Source organism: Podarcis bocagei, assembly GCF_964188305.1.
Source record: "Podarcis bocagei genome assembly, chromosome: 3".
Lineage (NCBI taxonomy): Eukaryota > Metazoa > Chordata > Lepidosauria > Squamata > Lacertidae > Podarcis > Podarcis bocagei.
This window is the reverse complement of record NC_138127.1, coordinates 85,085,003-85,101,571: the sequence shown is the minus strand read 5'-3', so window position 1 is coordinate 85,101,571 and position 16,569 is coordinate 85,085,003. Positions and strand designations below refer to the sequence as shown.

General features: G+C 47.5%; 1 protein-coding gene across 4 annotated transcripts in view; it reads right to left on the bottom strand.

Moving 5' to 3' along the window:
* The window catches only part of KCNH1 (potassium voltage-gated channel subfamily H member 1), a 249,115-nt gene that overhangs the window by 193,233 nt on the left and 39,313 nt on the right, over positions 1 to 16,569 (bottom strand). For 2 of the 4 annotated variants that reach the window (XM_081185983.1, XM_081185985.1), the window contains exons 5-6: positions 9,227 to 9,345; positions 7,047 to 7,442 (exon numbers count right to left, since the gene is read on the bottom strand). In XM_081185983.1, the coding sequence (XP_081042109.1) occupies positions 7,047 to 7,442; positions 9,227 to 9,345 (515 nt within the window). The remainder of the gene's footprint in view (positions 1 to 7,046; positions 7,443 to 9,226; positions 9,346 to 16,569) is intronic. The other 2 variants (XM_081185984.1, XM_081185986.1) reach the window with 1 other exon arrangement.

Here is a 16,569-nt window from a genome sequence, read left to right as displayed (position 1 = left end):
GAATCATAGAATCCTAGAGTTGGAAGAGACCACAAGGGCCATCGAGTCCAACCCCCTGCCAAGCAGGAAACACCATCAGAGCACTCCTGACATATGGTTGTCAAGCCTCTGCTTAAAGACCTCCAAAGTAGGAGACTCCACCACACTCCTTGGCAGCAAATTCCACTGTCGAACAGCTCTTACTGTCAGGAAGTTCTTCCTAATGTTTAGGTGGAATCTTCTTTCTTGTAGTTTGGATCCATTGCTCCGTGTCCGCTTCTCAGGAGCAGCAGAAAACAACCTTTCTCCCTCCTCTATGTGACATCCTTTTATATATTGGAACATGGCTATCATATCACCCCTTAACCTCCTCTTCTCCAGGCTAAACATGCCCAGCTCCCTTAGCCGTTCCTCATAAGGCATCGTTTCCAGGCCTTTGACCATTTTGGTTGCCCTCCTCTGGACACGTTCCAGTTTGTCAGTGTCCTTCTTGAATTGTGGTGCCCAGAACTGGACACAGTACTCCAGGTGTGGTCTGACCAGAGCAGAATACAGTGGAACTATTACTTCCCTTGATCTAGATGCTATACTCCTATTGATGCAGCCCAGAATTGCATTGGCTTTTTTAGCTGCCGCGTCACACTGTTGGCTCATGTCAAGTTTGTGGTCAACCAAGACTCCTAGATCCTTTTCACATGTACTGCTCTCAAGCCAGGTGTCACCCATCTTGTATTTGTGCCTCTCATTTTTTTTGCCCAAGTGCAATACTTTACATTTCTCCCTGTTAAAATTCATTTTGTTTGTTTTTGCCCAGTTCTCTAATCTGTCAAGGTCGTTTTGAAGTGTGATCCTGTCCTCTGGGGTGTTAGCCACCCCTCCCAGTTTGGTGTCATCTGCAAATTTGATCAGTATGCCCTTGAGTCCATCATCCAAGTCGTTGATAAAGATGTTAAATAAGACCGGGCCCAAGACAGAACCCTGTGGCACCCCACTAGTCACTCTTCTCCAGGATGAAGAGGAACCATTGATGAGCACCCTTTGGGTTCGGTCAGTCAGCCAGTTACAAATCCACTGAGTGGTAGCAGAGTCAAGACCGCATTTTACCAGCTTCTTTACAAGAATATCATGGGGCACCTTGTCAAATGCCTTACTGAAATCAAGGTAGGCTATATCCACTGAGTTCCCTTCATCTACCAGGCTTGTAATTCTGTCAAAAAATGAGATCAGGTTAGTCTGACATGACTTATTTTTCAGAAATCCATGCTGACTATTGGTGATCACAGCATTCCTTTCTAGGTGCTCACAGACTGTTTGCTTAATGATCTGCTCCAGAATCTTCCCTGCTATTGATGTCAGACTGACTGGGCGGTAATTATTTGGGTCCTCTCTTTTCCCCTTTTTGAAAATAGGGACAACATTTGCCCTCCTCCAGTCTGCCGGGACTTCGCCTGTTCTCCAGGATTTCTCGAAGATGACTGCCAGTGGTTCTGAGATCACATCTGCCAGTTCTTTTAATACTCTTGGATGCAGTTCATCTGGCCCTGGAGACTTGCATACATCTAAACTAGCCAAATATTCTTGTACTGTCTCCTTAGTTATTCTGGGCTGTGTTTCCTTTGCTGAATCATTTGCTCCAAATTCTTCAGGTCGGGCATTGTTTTCTTTATCGGAGAAGACTGAGGCAAAGAAGGCATTGAGGAGTTCAGCCCTTTCTGTGTCCCCTGTTTGCATTTCACCATCTTCTCCTCTGAGTGACCCCACTGTTTCTTTGTTCTTCCTTTTGCTACGAACATACCCATAAAAGCCTTTTTTGTTGCTTTTAACCTCTCTAGCAAGCCTGAGTTCATTCTGTGCTTTAGCTTTTCTGACTTTGTGTCTACACGTGCTGGCTATTTGTTTGAATTCCTCTTTGGTGGTTTCCCCCCTTTTCCATTTTTTGTACACATCCTTTTTAAATCTTAATTCAGTTAAAAGTTCTTTAGATAGCCACCCTGGCTTCTTTAGGCACCTTCCATGTTTCCGTCTCATTGGTATTGCCTGACGTTGTGCTTTTACTATCTCCCTCTTAACAAACTCCCAGCCATCATGAACTCCCTTTCCTTTTAGTATTGCTGTCCATGGGATCTCACCCAGCACTTCCCTAAGTTTTATGAAGTCGGCTTTCTTAAAGTCAAGAAATTGAGTCCTAGTATGCTTGGCTGCTCCTTTCCGCTGTATAGTAAACTTCAGAAGAGCATGATCACTCGCGCCTAATGATCCTTCCACTTCTACCCCACTAACCAGGTCATCAACATTGGTTAGGACCAGATCTAAAATGGCTGTTCCTCTTGTTGCTTCTCCCACTTTCTGGACAATGAAGTTGTCTGCAAGGCCAGTGAGGAATCTGTTTGACCTTATGCTCTTGGCTGAGTTTGACGTCCAACAAATATCCGGGTAATTGAAGTCCCCCATTACTACTATCTCCCTTCCTTTTGCATGCTTGGCCATCTGTTCCAGGAAGGCATCATCTATGTCCTCCGTTTGGCTTGGGGATCTATAGTAAACTCCCACAATGAGGTCTCTGTTATTCTTCTCTCCCTTAATTTTGACCCAAATGCTCTCACATTGGCTTTGAGGTTCTAAATCTTGGATCTCTTCACAGGTATACACATCCCTGACATATAACGCCACTCCTCCTCCTTTCTTGTCTGGTCTGTTTCTCTGAAATAGATTGTATCCCCCCATTATTACATTCCAATCGTGGGACTTATCCCACCAGGTTTCAGTGATGCCTATTATGTCATATTTAGTTTGCTGTACCAAGAGCTCAAGCTCATCTTGTTTATTTCCCATGCTTTGCGCATTAGTGTACAGACATTGAAGTCCATTAATCATTCCCCCGTGTCTCTTATTTAAGGATTTTTTCCTCCCACCACTAGGTCCGCGTGCTGTTTGCTCCATTTGGTCTATGACATTTGGATGATCATCTTCATTAATTGATAGACTTCTACCTTCAGGAGCACTGTCTCCCTCCCCCACATTAGTCAGTTTAAAGCCCTCCTGATGAGGTTTCTGAGATTTTTGGCAAAAACATTCCTCCCAACCGTTGTGAGGTGCAGCCCATCACTTGCCAGAAGTCCATCTTCAAGAAACTGCAGTCCGTGATCTAAGAATCCAAACCGTTCCTGTTTACACCATTTGCGAAGCCAGCTGTTCACTTCCACTATTTTCCCCTCTCTCCCTGGGCCACGTCGTTCAACTGGGAGGACAGACGAGATGACAATTTGTGCATTTAGTTGCTTCAATTTCCTGCCGAGAGCCTCGTAGTCTCTTTTGATCTTCTGGAGGCTATTGCTTGCAGTGTCATTGGTTCCCACATGAACCAAGAGGAAGGGGTATTTGTCAGTGGGTTTTATGATTCCTTGCAGTCGTTCAGTTACATCTTGGATCTTAGCCCCGGGGAGACAGCACACTTCCCGAGACATCTTGTCAGGCCCACAGATCACTGCTTCTGTTCCCCTCAGTAGGGAATCCCCTATCACCACTACACGCCTCCTCTTATGTTTGGTCGGGGTTCTTCTGTGAGCTGTCCGTTCCAAGGTCGCCTGCACATTCCCTGAGGACTGACTTTGCTGCTCGTCTTCATATACCTGATCGACTGTAATGAGGGAGAGATCCTCAAATGGAGTCTGCTCTTCGTCTTCCATGCTAGGGGAGAGGACCTCAAAGCGATTGTGTATTTCTAAACAATCAGAGTGAACCCTGGGCCTCCTACTTCTTTGAGTCACGTTTCTCCATATATCTGGCTCCTGTGTTGATGAACTAGCCTCCTTCTCAGGGGAGTCCCCTGTCTCCTCCTTGGTGGGGACGGTGTGCTCTGTTGCTTCCAAGAAGAGCTCCAGCTCTCTAATTCTTTGGAGCGTAGCTACACGTTCCTCCAGTTGCTGGACTTTGTCTTTTAAAAGGGCAATCAACATGCAATTGCTGCAGGTGAAGCTGCCTGCAACCTTTGGCAAGATGGCAAACATTGCGCAGGAATCGCAGGCGACTGCAGCTGTTCCCTCCCCTTCCATCTTGAGATCGTGTTGTTGGGGGTGGCTACAGAGGTCCTCCATCATAAAAAGCTTGAAGACAGGACAAATAACTTCGCCCACAAAAAAAAAAAAAACCTAGGTCTCCCCCAACAAACGTTTGAGACTAGCTCCCCTAAATCTAAAAGATGGATATAACTGCGCCGCTGCCCTACAAACTCTGATAAGCTCCTCCCACAGCTAATCCCCTGCCTCAACAGAAACCCTGCCCCCTCTGACCTTTACACAGGGAAAACAGCTAATCAGCCACAAGAAACACACACACACAAGAAAACCCTTTTTGCTCCTTCAGCTGCTGCCCTGCAAACTCTGATAAGCTCCTCCCACAGCTAATCCCCTGCCTCAACAGAAACCCTGCCCCCTCTGACCTTTACACAGGGAAAACAGCTAATCAGCCACAAAGAAACACACACACACAAGAAAACCCTTTTTGCTCCTCCTTCAACTGCTGCCCTACAAACTCTGATAAGCTCCTCCCACAGCTAATCCCCTGCCTCAACAGAAACCCTGCCCCCTCTGACCTTTACACAGGGAAAACAGCTAATCAGCCACAAGAAACACACACACACAAGAAAACCCTTTTTGCTCCTTCTTCAGCTGCTGCCCTGCAAACTCTGATAAGCTCCTCCCACAGCTAATCCCCTGCCTCAACAGAAACCCTGCCCCCTCTGACCTTTACACAGGGAAAACAGCTAATCAGCCACAAAGAAACACACACACACAAGAAAACCCTTTTTGCTCCTTCTTCAACTGCTGCCCTACAAACTCTGATAAGCTCCTCCCACAGCTAATCCCCTGCCTCAACAGAAACCCTGCCCCCTCTGACCTTTACACAGGGAAAACAGCTAATCAGCCACAAGAAACACACACACACAAGAAAACCCTTTTTGCTCCTTCTTCAGCTGCTGCCCTGCAAACTCTGATAAGCTCCTCCCACAGCTAATCTCCTGCCTCAACAGAAACCCTGCCCCCTCTGACCTTTACACAGGGAAAACAGCTAATCAGCCACAAAGAAACACACACACACAAGAAAACCCTTTTTGCTCCTTCTTCAACTGCTGCCCTACAAACTCTGATAAGCTCCTCCCACAGCTAATCCCCTGCCTCAACAGAAACCCTGCCCCCTCTGACCTTTACACAGGGAAAACAGCTAATCAGCCACAAGAAACACACACACACAAGAAAACCCTTTTTGCTCCTTCTTCAGCTGCTGCCCTGCAAACTCTGATAAGCTCCTCCCACAGCTAATCCCCTGCCTCAACAGAAACCCTGCCCCCTCTGACCTTTACACAGGGAAAACAGCTAATCAGCCACAAAGAAACACACACACACAAGAAAACCCTTTTTGCTCCTTCTTCAACTGCTGCCCTACAAACTCTGATAAGCTCCTCCCACAGCTAATCCCCTGCCTCAACAGAAACCCTGCCCCCTCTGACCTTTACACAGGGAAAACAGCTAATCAGCCACAAGAAACACACACACACAAGAAAACCCTTTTTGCTCCTTCTTCAGCTGCTGCCCTGCAAACTCTGATAAGCTCCTCCCACAGCTAATCCCCTGCCTCAACAGAAACCCTGCCCCCTCTGACCTTTACACAGGGAAAACAGCTAATCAGCCACAAGAAACACACACACACAAGAAAACCCTTTTTGCTCCTTCTTCAGCTGCTGCCCTGCAAACTCTGATAAGCTCCTCCCACAGCTAATCCCCTGCCTCAACAGAAACCCTGCCCCCTCTGACCTTTACACAGGGAAAACAGCTAATCAGCCACAAAGAAACACACACACACAAGAAAACCCTTTTTGCTCCTTCTTCAACTGCTGCCCTACAAACTTGAGCAACGTCAATGTAGCCTGGGAAGGCAGAAATTTCCTTCTCCTGTAGAATTGCCTGTTGAAGAATCCAGAGCTGAAGCCTCATCTAGTCACTGCTTCTTCCGGTAGTTACTTCTCAAGCAGTCAGAGCCAGGTGTTCCCATTGCAGCATCCGGGGCAGCCCATCAATGAGGTGAGGTCAAGCCATTGGCCTCAGGTGGCAGATCTGACCGCCTGACCCTGCCATTCTGCTGCTGCCAGACCCAAGGAGGCTTCACCCACACTGCCCTCACTGTTCCCATGGCACCAGCGCCGCTGCCAATGCGTTGCAGCGTGGGCCCAGCTACAGGTGAGGGTGCAGTGGCAGTGGCAGGGTGGGCAGCAGTGGGTGCAATGGCAAGGCCAGGAAGGAAGGAGGGGTGGCATCCGGGCCTTTTGCCTACAATGGCAAAACATCCCAGGCTAGCTCTGGCAGCACCGCAACTCTAGAATTGGTTCCTTACCAAGGTTCGTCAAGTTTTTCCATGCTGCATTTTTCAAAAAATTGGTTAATCATTTGCTTTCCTGCCCCATGGCTTTTGATAGCTGTTGGTTCGATGCTGGATGGGAAACTTTCCATGGTCTTATACTTTCTGAATTGTTAAAATGTGATCTGGAAGAGTGTGTGCGCATGGCTACTGTTTAATTGCAAGCCATCTCTGGCATCTTTTGAACCTAATATTTTAAGACAGATGAAGTGCTTGCTGAAACTGGAGAAGCCATCAAGCAAACATGGGGCAGTGACTTTTTCAATCAGTTTTGACTATATACTTTTTGCATTCTTATGTTACAGTGATAAAGAAAATAAAGCTGCACAAAAATGCTTAATGAATCTGGGGACTAAAGGTCATTATATAAATCTCAGTCTCAACGTTTCACGAGGTATTAGCTTATTGCGCCTCCCATTGCCTGTAAAACAAACAAATCTATAAATACTTTTGTGAAGTACTATTGTGAATTGATTGCAAATTCTTGAGAATTTGCAATCAATTAGTGGTTGCAGCCTAGGAAGGCAGAATGACATTTATTTAAGCACATGTGTAGATGGAGAGCAACTAACCAACTTTTGGTTTAAAAAGCCATTTTTCTCCCCAGTCAACCGATCTTGGTAAATGATTAGATGGCAAGTGGAAACAAAACTCACCTCATCAACATTCTCAAATGCGTTGATCACATCATACGGCAAACAGGACAGAAGGTCAATGACAAACCATGTCTTCAAGTAATTCATGCGAATCAGTTTTGGGTCAGAGATCACTTCTCCAGCTGGCCCAACAAACGTGGTGTGGAAATTAAGCACAATGTCTACCAGAAAAATGACGTCAACAATGCTGTCCACTACCAGCCAGGCCACATTGTTCTGTTTCGTTTTAAAGGAGACGTTGTAAGGGACCAAAATAGCCGTGTAGAAGGTTAAAATCAGGATGACCCAATCCCAAGTGGTCTTGAAAACACAGTAATGCAAAATGATATGTGGTGGGGTCTTTGGTGCCTCTTGCTTGTACTGAGGGAGGATTTCAGAGCCCAGTTGCAGGACCTGCTTGGAAAACAGGAAGAGGAAAAGCCTTTCACTATTAAAAAAACAAAACAGCATGCTTTTTTCCAATTATCACATGGGCCATCTTTCCTTAAAATAAAATAAAAGGGCTCATGATGGCTCCTAGAGCAATCCTAACCATATCTATGCCTTCTCCTGAATCAAGCCATTGTTCCATTTAAGCTCTGCATTGTCTTCGTGGACGCGCTATGGCTCTCCAGGGGTTTCCAGCAGGAGACAATCCCAGCCCTGCCTGAAGATGTTGGGATTGATGCACAGCAGATGTTCTAGCTTTCTTTCTGGATGTTTTCCCAAGTATCTGTTACAGTTGCTCTTGCAGACTTAAAATCAAGTGCTGCTCCTACATTTGTAGGACCATTAGGAGACCAGAAGCATTATGGGCCCCTCAGCACGGTTAGGCTGCGCCCAAAACACATCTGACCCCTTTCAAAGTCCCCTTATGCTCTTTTTCCTCTACAACATCTACTGGTTCCTGTTAGGATATTTCAGTTCCACCTTAAAAGGGAGCAGGATGTTTGTGTCACAGCCTGCGTATTTCCTGTTCACAGGATGTTTATGTTATCTATTGCTTTCGTTTCTCTCTCTGCCGGAGACACTGACGCAGGCAGTCATGTCTTTCTTTGTTCTGATCAACGCTGAATAAAGCTTGTAAATAATGCTCTCCTGCGTGCAACTTTCGCTGTGCATTATCTGCTGATAAGAGTGTGCATGAGCTCTGGAATGTGGCAAGATATTTCCTAGAAACTCATGTCGCTAAATTGCTGATACTGCGTGCCTACGGGAGATCGATGGATCGTCCGGCAGACGGCTTGGGGCCATGATGGACTTTATCTCCCTGGCAGTATCCCAACAGTTCCCAGTGTGCAGGAATGCACTGGAGCTTAGACATGGGCTCGGCGATATAAAAATAATGAATGCAGTATTTAACTGGCAAATAATTATACACATCTCATATGTGCAGAACATACTGTATTATTTACAATGAATTCACCAGCTGTCCTGGTTTAAATTTATGTGAAGTCTAATCTGATGCACCAATTTAGCAAGGAATTGTCTAGCAAATAGTATATGGCCTACTTAAAGCAGAGGTAAAATCCTGAACCGCAGCAGCATTGCTTTCTATGAAAAAGTCAATGCGCTGGCTCTCTGCTTGGACATTTACTTAATGTTTCCAAGTGTTAGCAAAGTCAATGATATGCAGGCATTTATCAACAAATCTTAGGACCTGCTACATTCAGATTTGGCAGATGCATTCTTATAAGGCGCTCCAAGAGCTGTACCAGTTCAATGCTTCCAAATGTGGCCCACATTTGAGGCCAGGTGAGGCACCTGCTTCAGGCCCCAGGGTTTAAGGGACAGGATGAAGGATCTAGGGCAGAAGACCCGACTCAGGATAGATCAGGGAATGAGTCTGCCTCATCCTTGCCGCTGCTGCTTGAAGAATTTGTCTCCAAAGGGTGTTGTTCTGGCACCATGATATCATAACACTCAGAGGGCACTAGAGGCCCGGTGTGGTTGTGGAGATTATTCCTGCCCCTCCACACCTCAAAGTGGCTCATCTTGCAACTCTCGGCAGATACTGATGGGACACTAGCTGCAGCAGGTGGAGTCTGTGGCCCCCTATCAATCCCCTTGATTTCCCACCAATTCGCTCCAAGCAAACATCCCACAAATAGACCTCCTTTGTCACTGGAATTCAGGTGAGCCCTTCCCAAGAGTCGGGCGCTATTGATTCAAGTGGGCTTGCAATAATAATCACACGTTACCTCAGCAAGCCGGGAGTGCTTGTGGACGTTCTCTCCTTTCTGTACGCTTGGAGCCAGCTGCTGCAGGACTCCCCGACTGCTGGTGAGTGCACGGGTTAAGCGAGCAAACTTTCCCCAGCCTGAAGGCGATACAAGAAATTGCACATCAGTTATTACAAACAGCCAGATATATTGTGCAAAGCCATTCTAGGAATATCCTGAATCATCCCCATTGTTCTGTCCCATCTGATTTCCTTGAGAAATAAACATTTTTCCCTTGCTTTCCAGAAGAGGGACAGTATTTGTCTGTGGTACAAAAATAAATAAATAAATAGCCCTCTGCATACTTGAGATTACATCTGTGAAATCTAGTGGGGCTTAATTCTGAGTAGACCTGCACGGGAGTGGGAATTCTAATCTGAAGTAGCCATGGCGAAAACTGAAGCAGGTCAGCCCTTATCCCAGATTAGATAAGACTTCAGGCTCATCTGTGTCTGTAGCAGCACTGGCTCTGCCCGCTGACAGATAACCCCTGCAAGAAAGGCAGTTCTCAACAGGAAGGGGGGAAAGGTTACCCATCCCTGCTCTAATACATTTACTCTGCTGTGTTCAATAAGAAGGATTCTCTTAAATGAAGTAACACCGCGATGTACAGGGCATATAATGGCTCATTAAAAACAACCAATGAAGTAATCAACCAAGCAGTGATTCTGTGTGACTTCTATTCATTTCACTGAAGTGACAGGAAATAACTATCAGTGTTTGGATGGCATCCAGACCATCACCACTCCTGTCACATTTCATTTCTTATTTGTTCCTCAAGGTTTCTATCCTGGTGCTTATATTGTGGTTCGAGGACCCGACCCCCGCGAAGTGAAATGAAGACACAGGGACACGTGATATAAGGTTAATGGGCTAGAAAAGGCCACAACTTTATTGATTACAGCAATGAAAAGGTATTGGCTTAGGCATTGGATCGCGAAACAAGTGGGTTTATTCACCAGGGGGTCAACAGCTGTTGATGCTAATCCAACTATAGGCTCACCCCTGATGTCACCGAGGGTCGTGCCATGGCCTCCCGCCAAGCAGGCTTCGGATGGAATACACGACCGCCAGATTCCTTTAACGGAATACCCCTAGAAATTGAAGGCATAGGCGATGGCCACACCTAGCACTTCGACACACCACAACACATTATTCCAATGCCTAACCTACCCACCAATACCACCAAAAAGTTGTGACGATTGCTACGAGGTAGGCGAAAAAACCAAAAAACCTAATGCCAAATGGAAAAACTCCTACCAGGCCCCCCGGGCAACCGGGGCGACCAACCTAAGGTCCATAGCAAGGCCAATGACCTAAGCCTAACTCAAAGGGAGTGGAGGGTGGGTGACTCGCACAGGACGACAAAGAGAAATGAGGCCGGGGAGAGGCTGGCACTGCAGCATAAAGGCTGCTGGACACGCCCCCCATGGCACCTGGTTGGACGGCCTCCGGGGGGGCGTGAGCGCCAGCCAGGTGAGCTGGAGGCAGGGGGCAACGCCCCCTGCTAGGAGCGGTGTTCGGGCTCCCGTCCACAACCACTCCCCTCTCTTTCAGGGAGGAGAGTCATTATATTATATTATATTATATTATATTATATTATATTATATTATATTATATTATATTATATTATATTATATTATATTATATTATATTATATTATATTATATTATATTATAATATTATATTATATTATATTATATTATATTATATTATATTATATTATATTATATTATGGATTTGGTCTCTCTTCCCCTCCAACAATAAGCCAAAATTTGCACAACTGCAGCTATGCCCTCCTCTTACCACCTTTCTCCTCCAACAAATGAGACACAGCATGGTGAAAAGTAGAGTTCCAACCCTCGGATTATATTGTGAGTTTGCTGCTTTCCAGGACCATGGATTTGGAAGGATTAGCTCATATGTTTATACAAGGAATATGAGAATTCATTGATGAAGTATGTAGGTGAGGCACAATGTCAATAATTCTGTATAAACTTGGGTTTATAAGGCTTGGGAGGGTATAGCTATCAATGTAGACCTGATGGCCATATTTACCTCCAGAATCAGAAGAGGTATGCATCTGTATACCAAAACATGAGTATGGAGCATTCTTGGGCGATTGTATCCTACTGGAGGGCTTCCCATGGGCATCTGGAGAGCCACTGTGAGAACAGAATACTTTGGTCTGATCCAGCAGGGTTTTTGTAACATTCTTAATACATGGGAAAGGACATGGGACACATATATCCTAATTAGACTATGGGTCCATCTAGCTCAGTGTTTCCCAAACTTGGGTCTCCATATGTTTTTGGACTACATCCCTCGCTAGCAAGACCAGTGCTCAGGAATGATGATAGCTGTAGTCCAAAAGCAGCTGGAGCTCAGTATTGTCTACAGCAGTGTTTCCCAACCGGTGTTCCGCGGCACACGAGTGTGCCGTGAGACACCGGCTGGTGTGCCGCGAGATGCCTGGAGGGAGGCGGGCGAGTCGGGCGGCGAGAGGCGGGGCGGCGGCGGCGAGGAGAGGCCGCGCCTCCTGCTGCTGCCTGGCGCTCCTCCTCGCAGCCGGCAGCGCTGCCTGGGCGCCTCCGCGCGACTCTGCCTCGCTGGGTTTGGTCTCCCAGCAGAGACGAGTCACACGCGCCCCTCCCTCCCTCCCTCAGCCTGCGCGGAGGGAGAGCCAGAGAGAGGCATCGCTCCTGCGCGGCGGGAGAGGGAGCAGCCGGAGCGATGCCCCAAACGAAGGCATGGGACCGGAGGGGAAATCCTCCCGGCGTGACGCTGCGCGCTGACGTCACGGGGCGGGGCTTTAATGGTGGTGTGCCGCGAGATTTTTTTTCAGTAAAGAGGTGTGCCGTTGCCCAAAAACGTTTGGGAAACACTGGTCTACAGTGACTGGCAGTGGCTAGCCAGGCTTTTAGGCAAGAGTCTCTCCCAGACACCAGGAGTTAAACCTGAGATGTTCTTCATGCCAAGCAGATGCCTTACCATTGAGCTACAGAAATTGAGTGTGGGTGGGGCTAGGGTCAAGAAGAGTGGAGGCACAAAAGTTCCATGCATCCCAGAACATAGCACTGTTTGCAGCCATGTAGTGAAAGGTATTACACACAGAGAGAGATTAGGAGTTTACTGTGAATGAATGGTAGCAGATCACAGAGTATGATGTAGACTACGTCTTCTCTTTGCATGATTGCAAATCATGCAAATATTACAGTCATGCATTAATATTACAGTCATGCATTAATATTACAGTCTTATTGCAGGTTTCAATTGTGTGAAAATTGCTCTGTCTGCATGGAGAGGAACTCCCATTAGCAGCTTGCCATGTAGAACATAGTTGTATTTTCAGCTAGCTACAAGGTGATTCCTTGTGTTTTTGCAAAGAGTAATTGGAGGAATGAACAACTGCCATGATACTGTAAGACTTGCTGACTCTGACACTGAAGGTGCAATCCTGTGCATGTAAGTCATTAAGTTCAATGGGACTTGCTTCTAGATCAGCGTGCTTGGACATGCAACCTAAATGCATGCCTGTGGTGGATAAACTGTATTAATCACTGGTGCTCTCCGCGGTGCTGAACCTAATGGCTTGCTTTACGGGCCTTTGTGTGATGATGAGGCAACAGGCCATATCGTTTTTAATTTGTTCTAGATTCATACAAACAAGCAGCAGCTTTTTGAAAGAGAAGGGGGGCTTTTTGCTCAAATGGCATGGCTTCAAACACAAGACAACACTAGCAATGAGAGCTCCCATTCTTAAAAAGAAAAACATCGTCTAAGTGCTTTATCTCACTACAGTCCCTGTATAGCACTGCCTGGTTTTAGATAAGAGAAAGGCTGGAATATTATAGAAGAAATAAGAGGATAAGAGTTCTCATCATGCATGTAAAATAGCAAGAATGAAGAGAAGAGAACCGGAGGGAAGGCTAAAATCAGTAACATCTATAATGGAACAAGGACTGAGAATGTCCCCTCGCACCCTAGAATGCAGGAATCCATGTTTACATTCTCTTAATCTTATTACAACACATCACTACAGAAGCCCGAGGAGAGGCATGGCTGTCTCCCATACACAGAAAATAGACAAGGACTGATTATTCTCATTAGTCAGTGAAGGCAAATGAAATTGCAGCAGACTTAAGACTATAGCACAGAATGCCAATAGCAGGCGAAACAGTTCATTATTTTTAGCAGTGGGGTGACATTAAAGGGAAGAAGAACGTCCAAGGCTGAGCCTACACAAAACCAAGCTCTGTCCACGTGGTACAGCATGAAGATCCAAAGACCTGTGACACTAGATTTTCTGCGGACCTGGTGCTGCGCAATCCTATTCATACTTACTCTGAAGTCCCATTCAGTGCAGTAGGACTTACTCCCAAAGAAGTATATGTAGGTTTACAGTTTTAGACTTGCTTTTTTTTTCTTCAAACAACAGCTTCCCCCTCCCTTTGCCACATTACAAGCTGCTTTTGAAATGAGGAAATTTCAACATTAGATCATTCTGTGCCATGGGGAAAAGTGAGGAGGCTGTTCAAATACTTTTTGAAAAGTCCAAAATTGTGCAGAGCTAAGTCTATTGTATGAACCTCAGCATTTCCCTGGATCAGAGCCTGCTAACATACACATTAGTAAAATGCATCCCCAAATCTCACATTCAGAACACTAAACCTCATGCACAAGCAACTGTTTCCGACACCACCTTGACCAGGGCTAATCAATGGGGAAGGGCTTTAGCTTAGTGACAGATCGCATGCTTTGCATAGAGAAGGTCCCAGGTTCAAGCCCCGACATCTCCAGACAGGGCCAGAAACCCTGAAGAGATGCTGCCAGTCAGTGTAGACAATACTGAGTTAGATGGACCAATGGTCTGATTTGCTTTAAAGCAGATCCCTATATTCCTCTTGCTAATCTGCTGTTCAGGAGTGTCACCACATTCAGGGCTTTTTGCCCTGAGTGACCAATAAGCACAGGGAGCATCCAGCGGTCAATCAAAGTCTGGTTCATTATGACAGTGAACAGCTCATCCAAGGCATGAGCACGACCGACTGTTACTCAGCACAGACCGCATTCAAGTTAACACAAAACCTTTGGACTAAGATGAATTAATTCTAAACTCAGCTCAGAACATAAGAAGGCCTCTTATACTCAGTCAGACCACTGGTCCAGCTAGCACACTTTATTCTTTATTCAAAATAAAAAAATTCCTTCCAGTAGTACCTTAAAGACCAACTAAGTTAGTTCTTGGTATGAGCTTTTGTGTGCATGCACACTTCTTCAGATACACATTAAGTGTGCATGCACACGAAAGCTCATACCAAGAACTAACTTAGTTGGTCTTTAAGGTGCTACTGGAAGGAATTTTTTTATTTTGACTATGGCAGACCAACACGGCTACCTATCTGTAACTGTATTCTTTATTCAGTCATCCTCAGGTGCTGCACGACCTGAGTGCAACTCCCTTGGCAGCTCCACACGGGAGAATTGTCAAAACCTGGGCTGACCATTTGCAGGCTTCCTATACTTTAAGAGGACTTCGTGATTCAGCTGAGCCTTGCTTGAGCAACAAGATGCTCCTGATGTGTTCCTGCATCCTTGGATACTCTTGCGGTTTTTTATCCTGTCTCCTGTTTGGTCCTGACCTCCTCTCCAGTCCTGAACACTGGCTGACCCCACAGCAGATGACTGAGGCCCATAGCCCAGGCCTGCGATTGTTTGATCCTCAACTTGACAATTGTTCATGGGACAGGAACTGTTATCAGATTGAGGGCCACATTCCCACTTGGGTATTTTTCGGGGAGGGGGCACATCCGGTGGCCTGAGGCAAAAGAGGGCAGAACCTCTGTTTTCTCTCTCTCTCTCTCTCTCTCTCTCTCTCTCTCTCTCTCTTTCTTTCTCTCTCTCTCTCTCTCTCTCTCTCTGACACACACACACTCACACACACACTCCATCCAGGCAACCAAAAGGCATTATCAAAGTCTGATGACATATTCCAGCCAAGCAAAAGCAAGATTGTGAAGCAAGGCCGGGGGGTGTGGCCTGGAGAGAGGAGGTGTGACTGAGGAGGAAGCAGAACATAGAATGAGTCCTAAGGGCCAGATAGAGGGGCTTGCAGGGCCAAATTTAGCCCCCCAGCCTAAGGTTCCTCATGCCTACTATAGTGCCACCACTTGTCCCCTCCCTCAAGGCAGTGGCGTAGCGTGGGGGGTGCCAGGGGTGCCAGCCGCACCGGGCGCAACTTCTGGGGGGGCGCGCTCGCTGCCTCCGGAGTCGCCGAAGAGCCTCGGGCGCAGGCTGTAGCTGGCAGCGGCTCTCAGCGCTCGCCGCGGTCCCCGCGCGTCAGGGCCACGGAGGGCGCGCCAGGCAGCCCCTCCTCACCGACGGGCAGCATTCGCCTGCGGGGCTCGGCCAGCGCACTGGGCTGGCCGCGTGGAGTCGCCGAGGAGCCGGCGCTGCCTGCCATGCCGCCCTGGCTGCTTCAACCGCGTCCGACAGCCGGCTCGAGGCTCCTTCTGGCCGGGTCTCCCGACGGGGCGCTGCGGGCGGAGGCTCCGGCACCAAGCGCCACGCCGCCCAGGCTCGGGTCGCTGTCTGGACGCGCGCAGCCCGCCAGACGCGCCATCGGCGGCGCTCTAGTGCCTGCGCGCCAAGACCGCCCACCCGCCCCGACGGGGCCCCCCCACCCGCGCCGGAGGCCGGCCGACGCACTGGCCCCAGAGCCGCCCCCTCCCCGCGCCAGAAAGAAGCCCCCTCCCCGCGCCAGAAAGAAGCCACGTCGGGACTAGCCGGGCCGGGGAGGGAGACCGAGAAGGCTGCGCCGCGACACCCAAAGACACGCGTCTTGGCGTATTAATGACCATGGTTAGGTGTTAGGGGGCGCAAATTACTTGCCTTGCCCCGGGTTAGGGGGCGCAAATTACTTGCCTTGCCCCGGGTGCTAATAACCCACGCTACGCCGCTGCCTCAAGGAGCAATGACCTCATGAAAGTGGATGGAAGGAGAAATTAAAAAGAGAAACAGGAAGGCAGCTGCAGCATGCAAAGCTGGAGTAAGCCCAGAATCCTTCCCAAAACTTTTATGGAAGAGTCCAGGACTCATTACGACCTACTGTGGGGCACCTAGTGGGGTCAGAAGCGGCATATGCACAAAGCTGGGATTTGCATCAGAGTAAGGACTCTTACATCTCAGTCTCTCTCCCTCTCGTAACTGCTCTGGACATTTTTTTCAAGAACCTACATTTAGTACGTGTCCTTCCACAGATTCCCATTTGTTTCATTTACAAGGTGATCATAGGCAGCTTTAAAAAGCGAATCAGCTCTGTG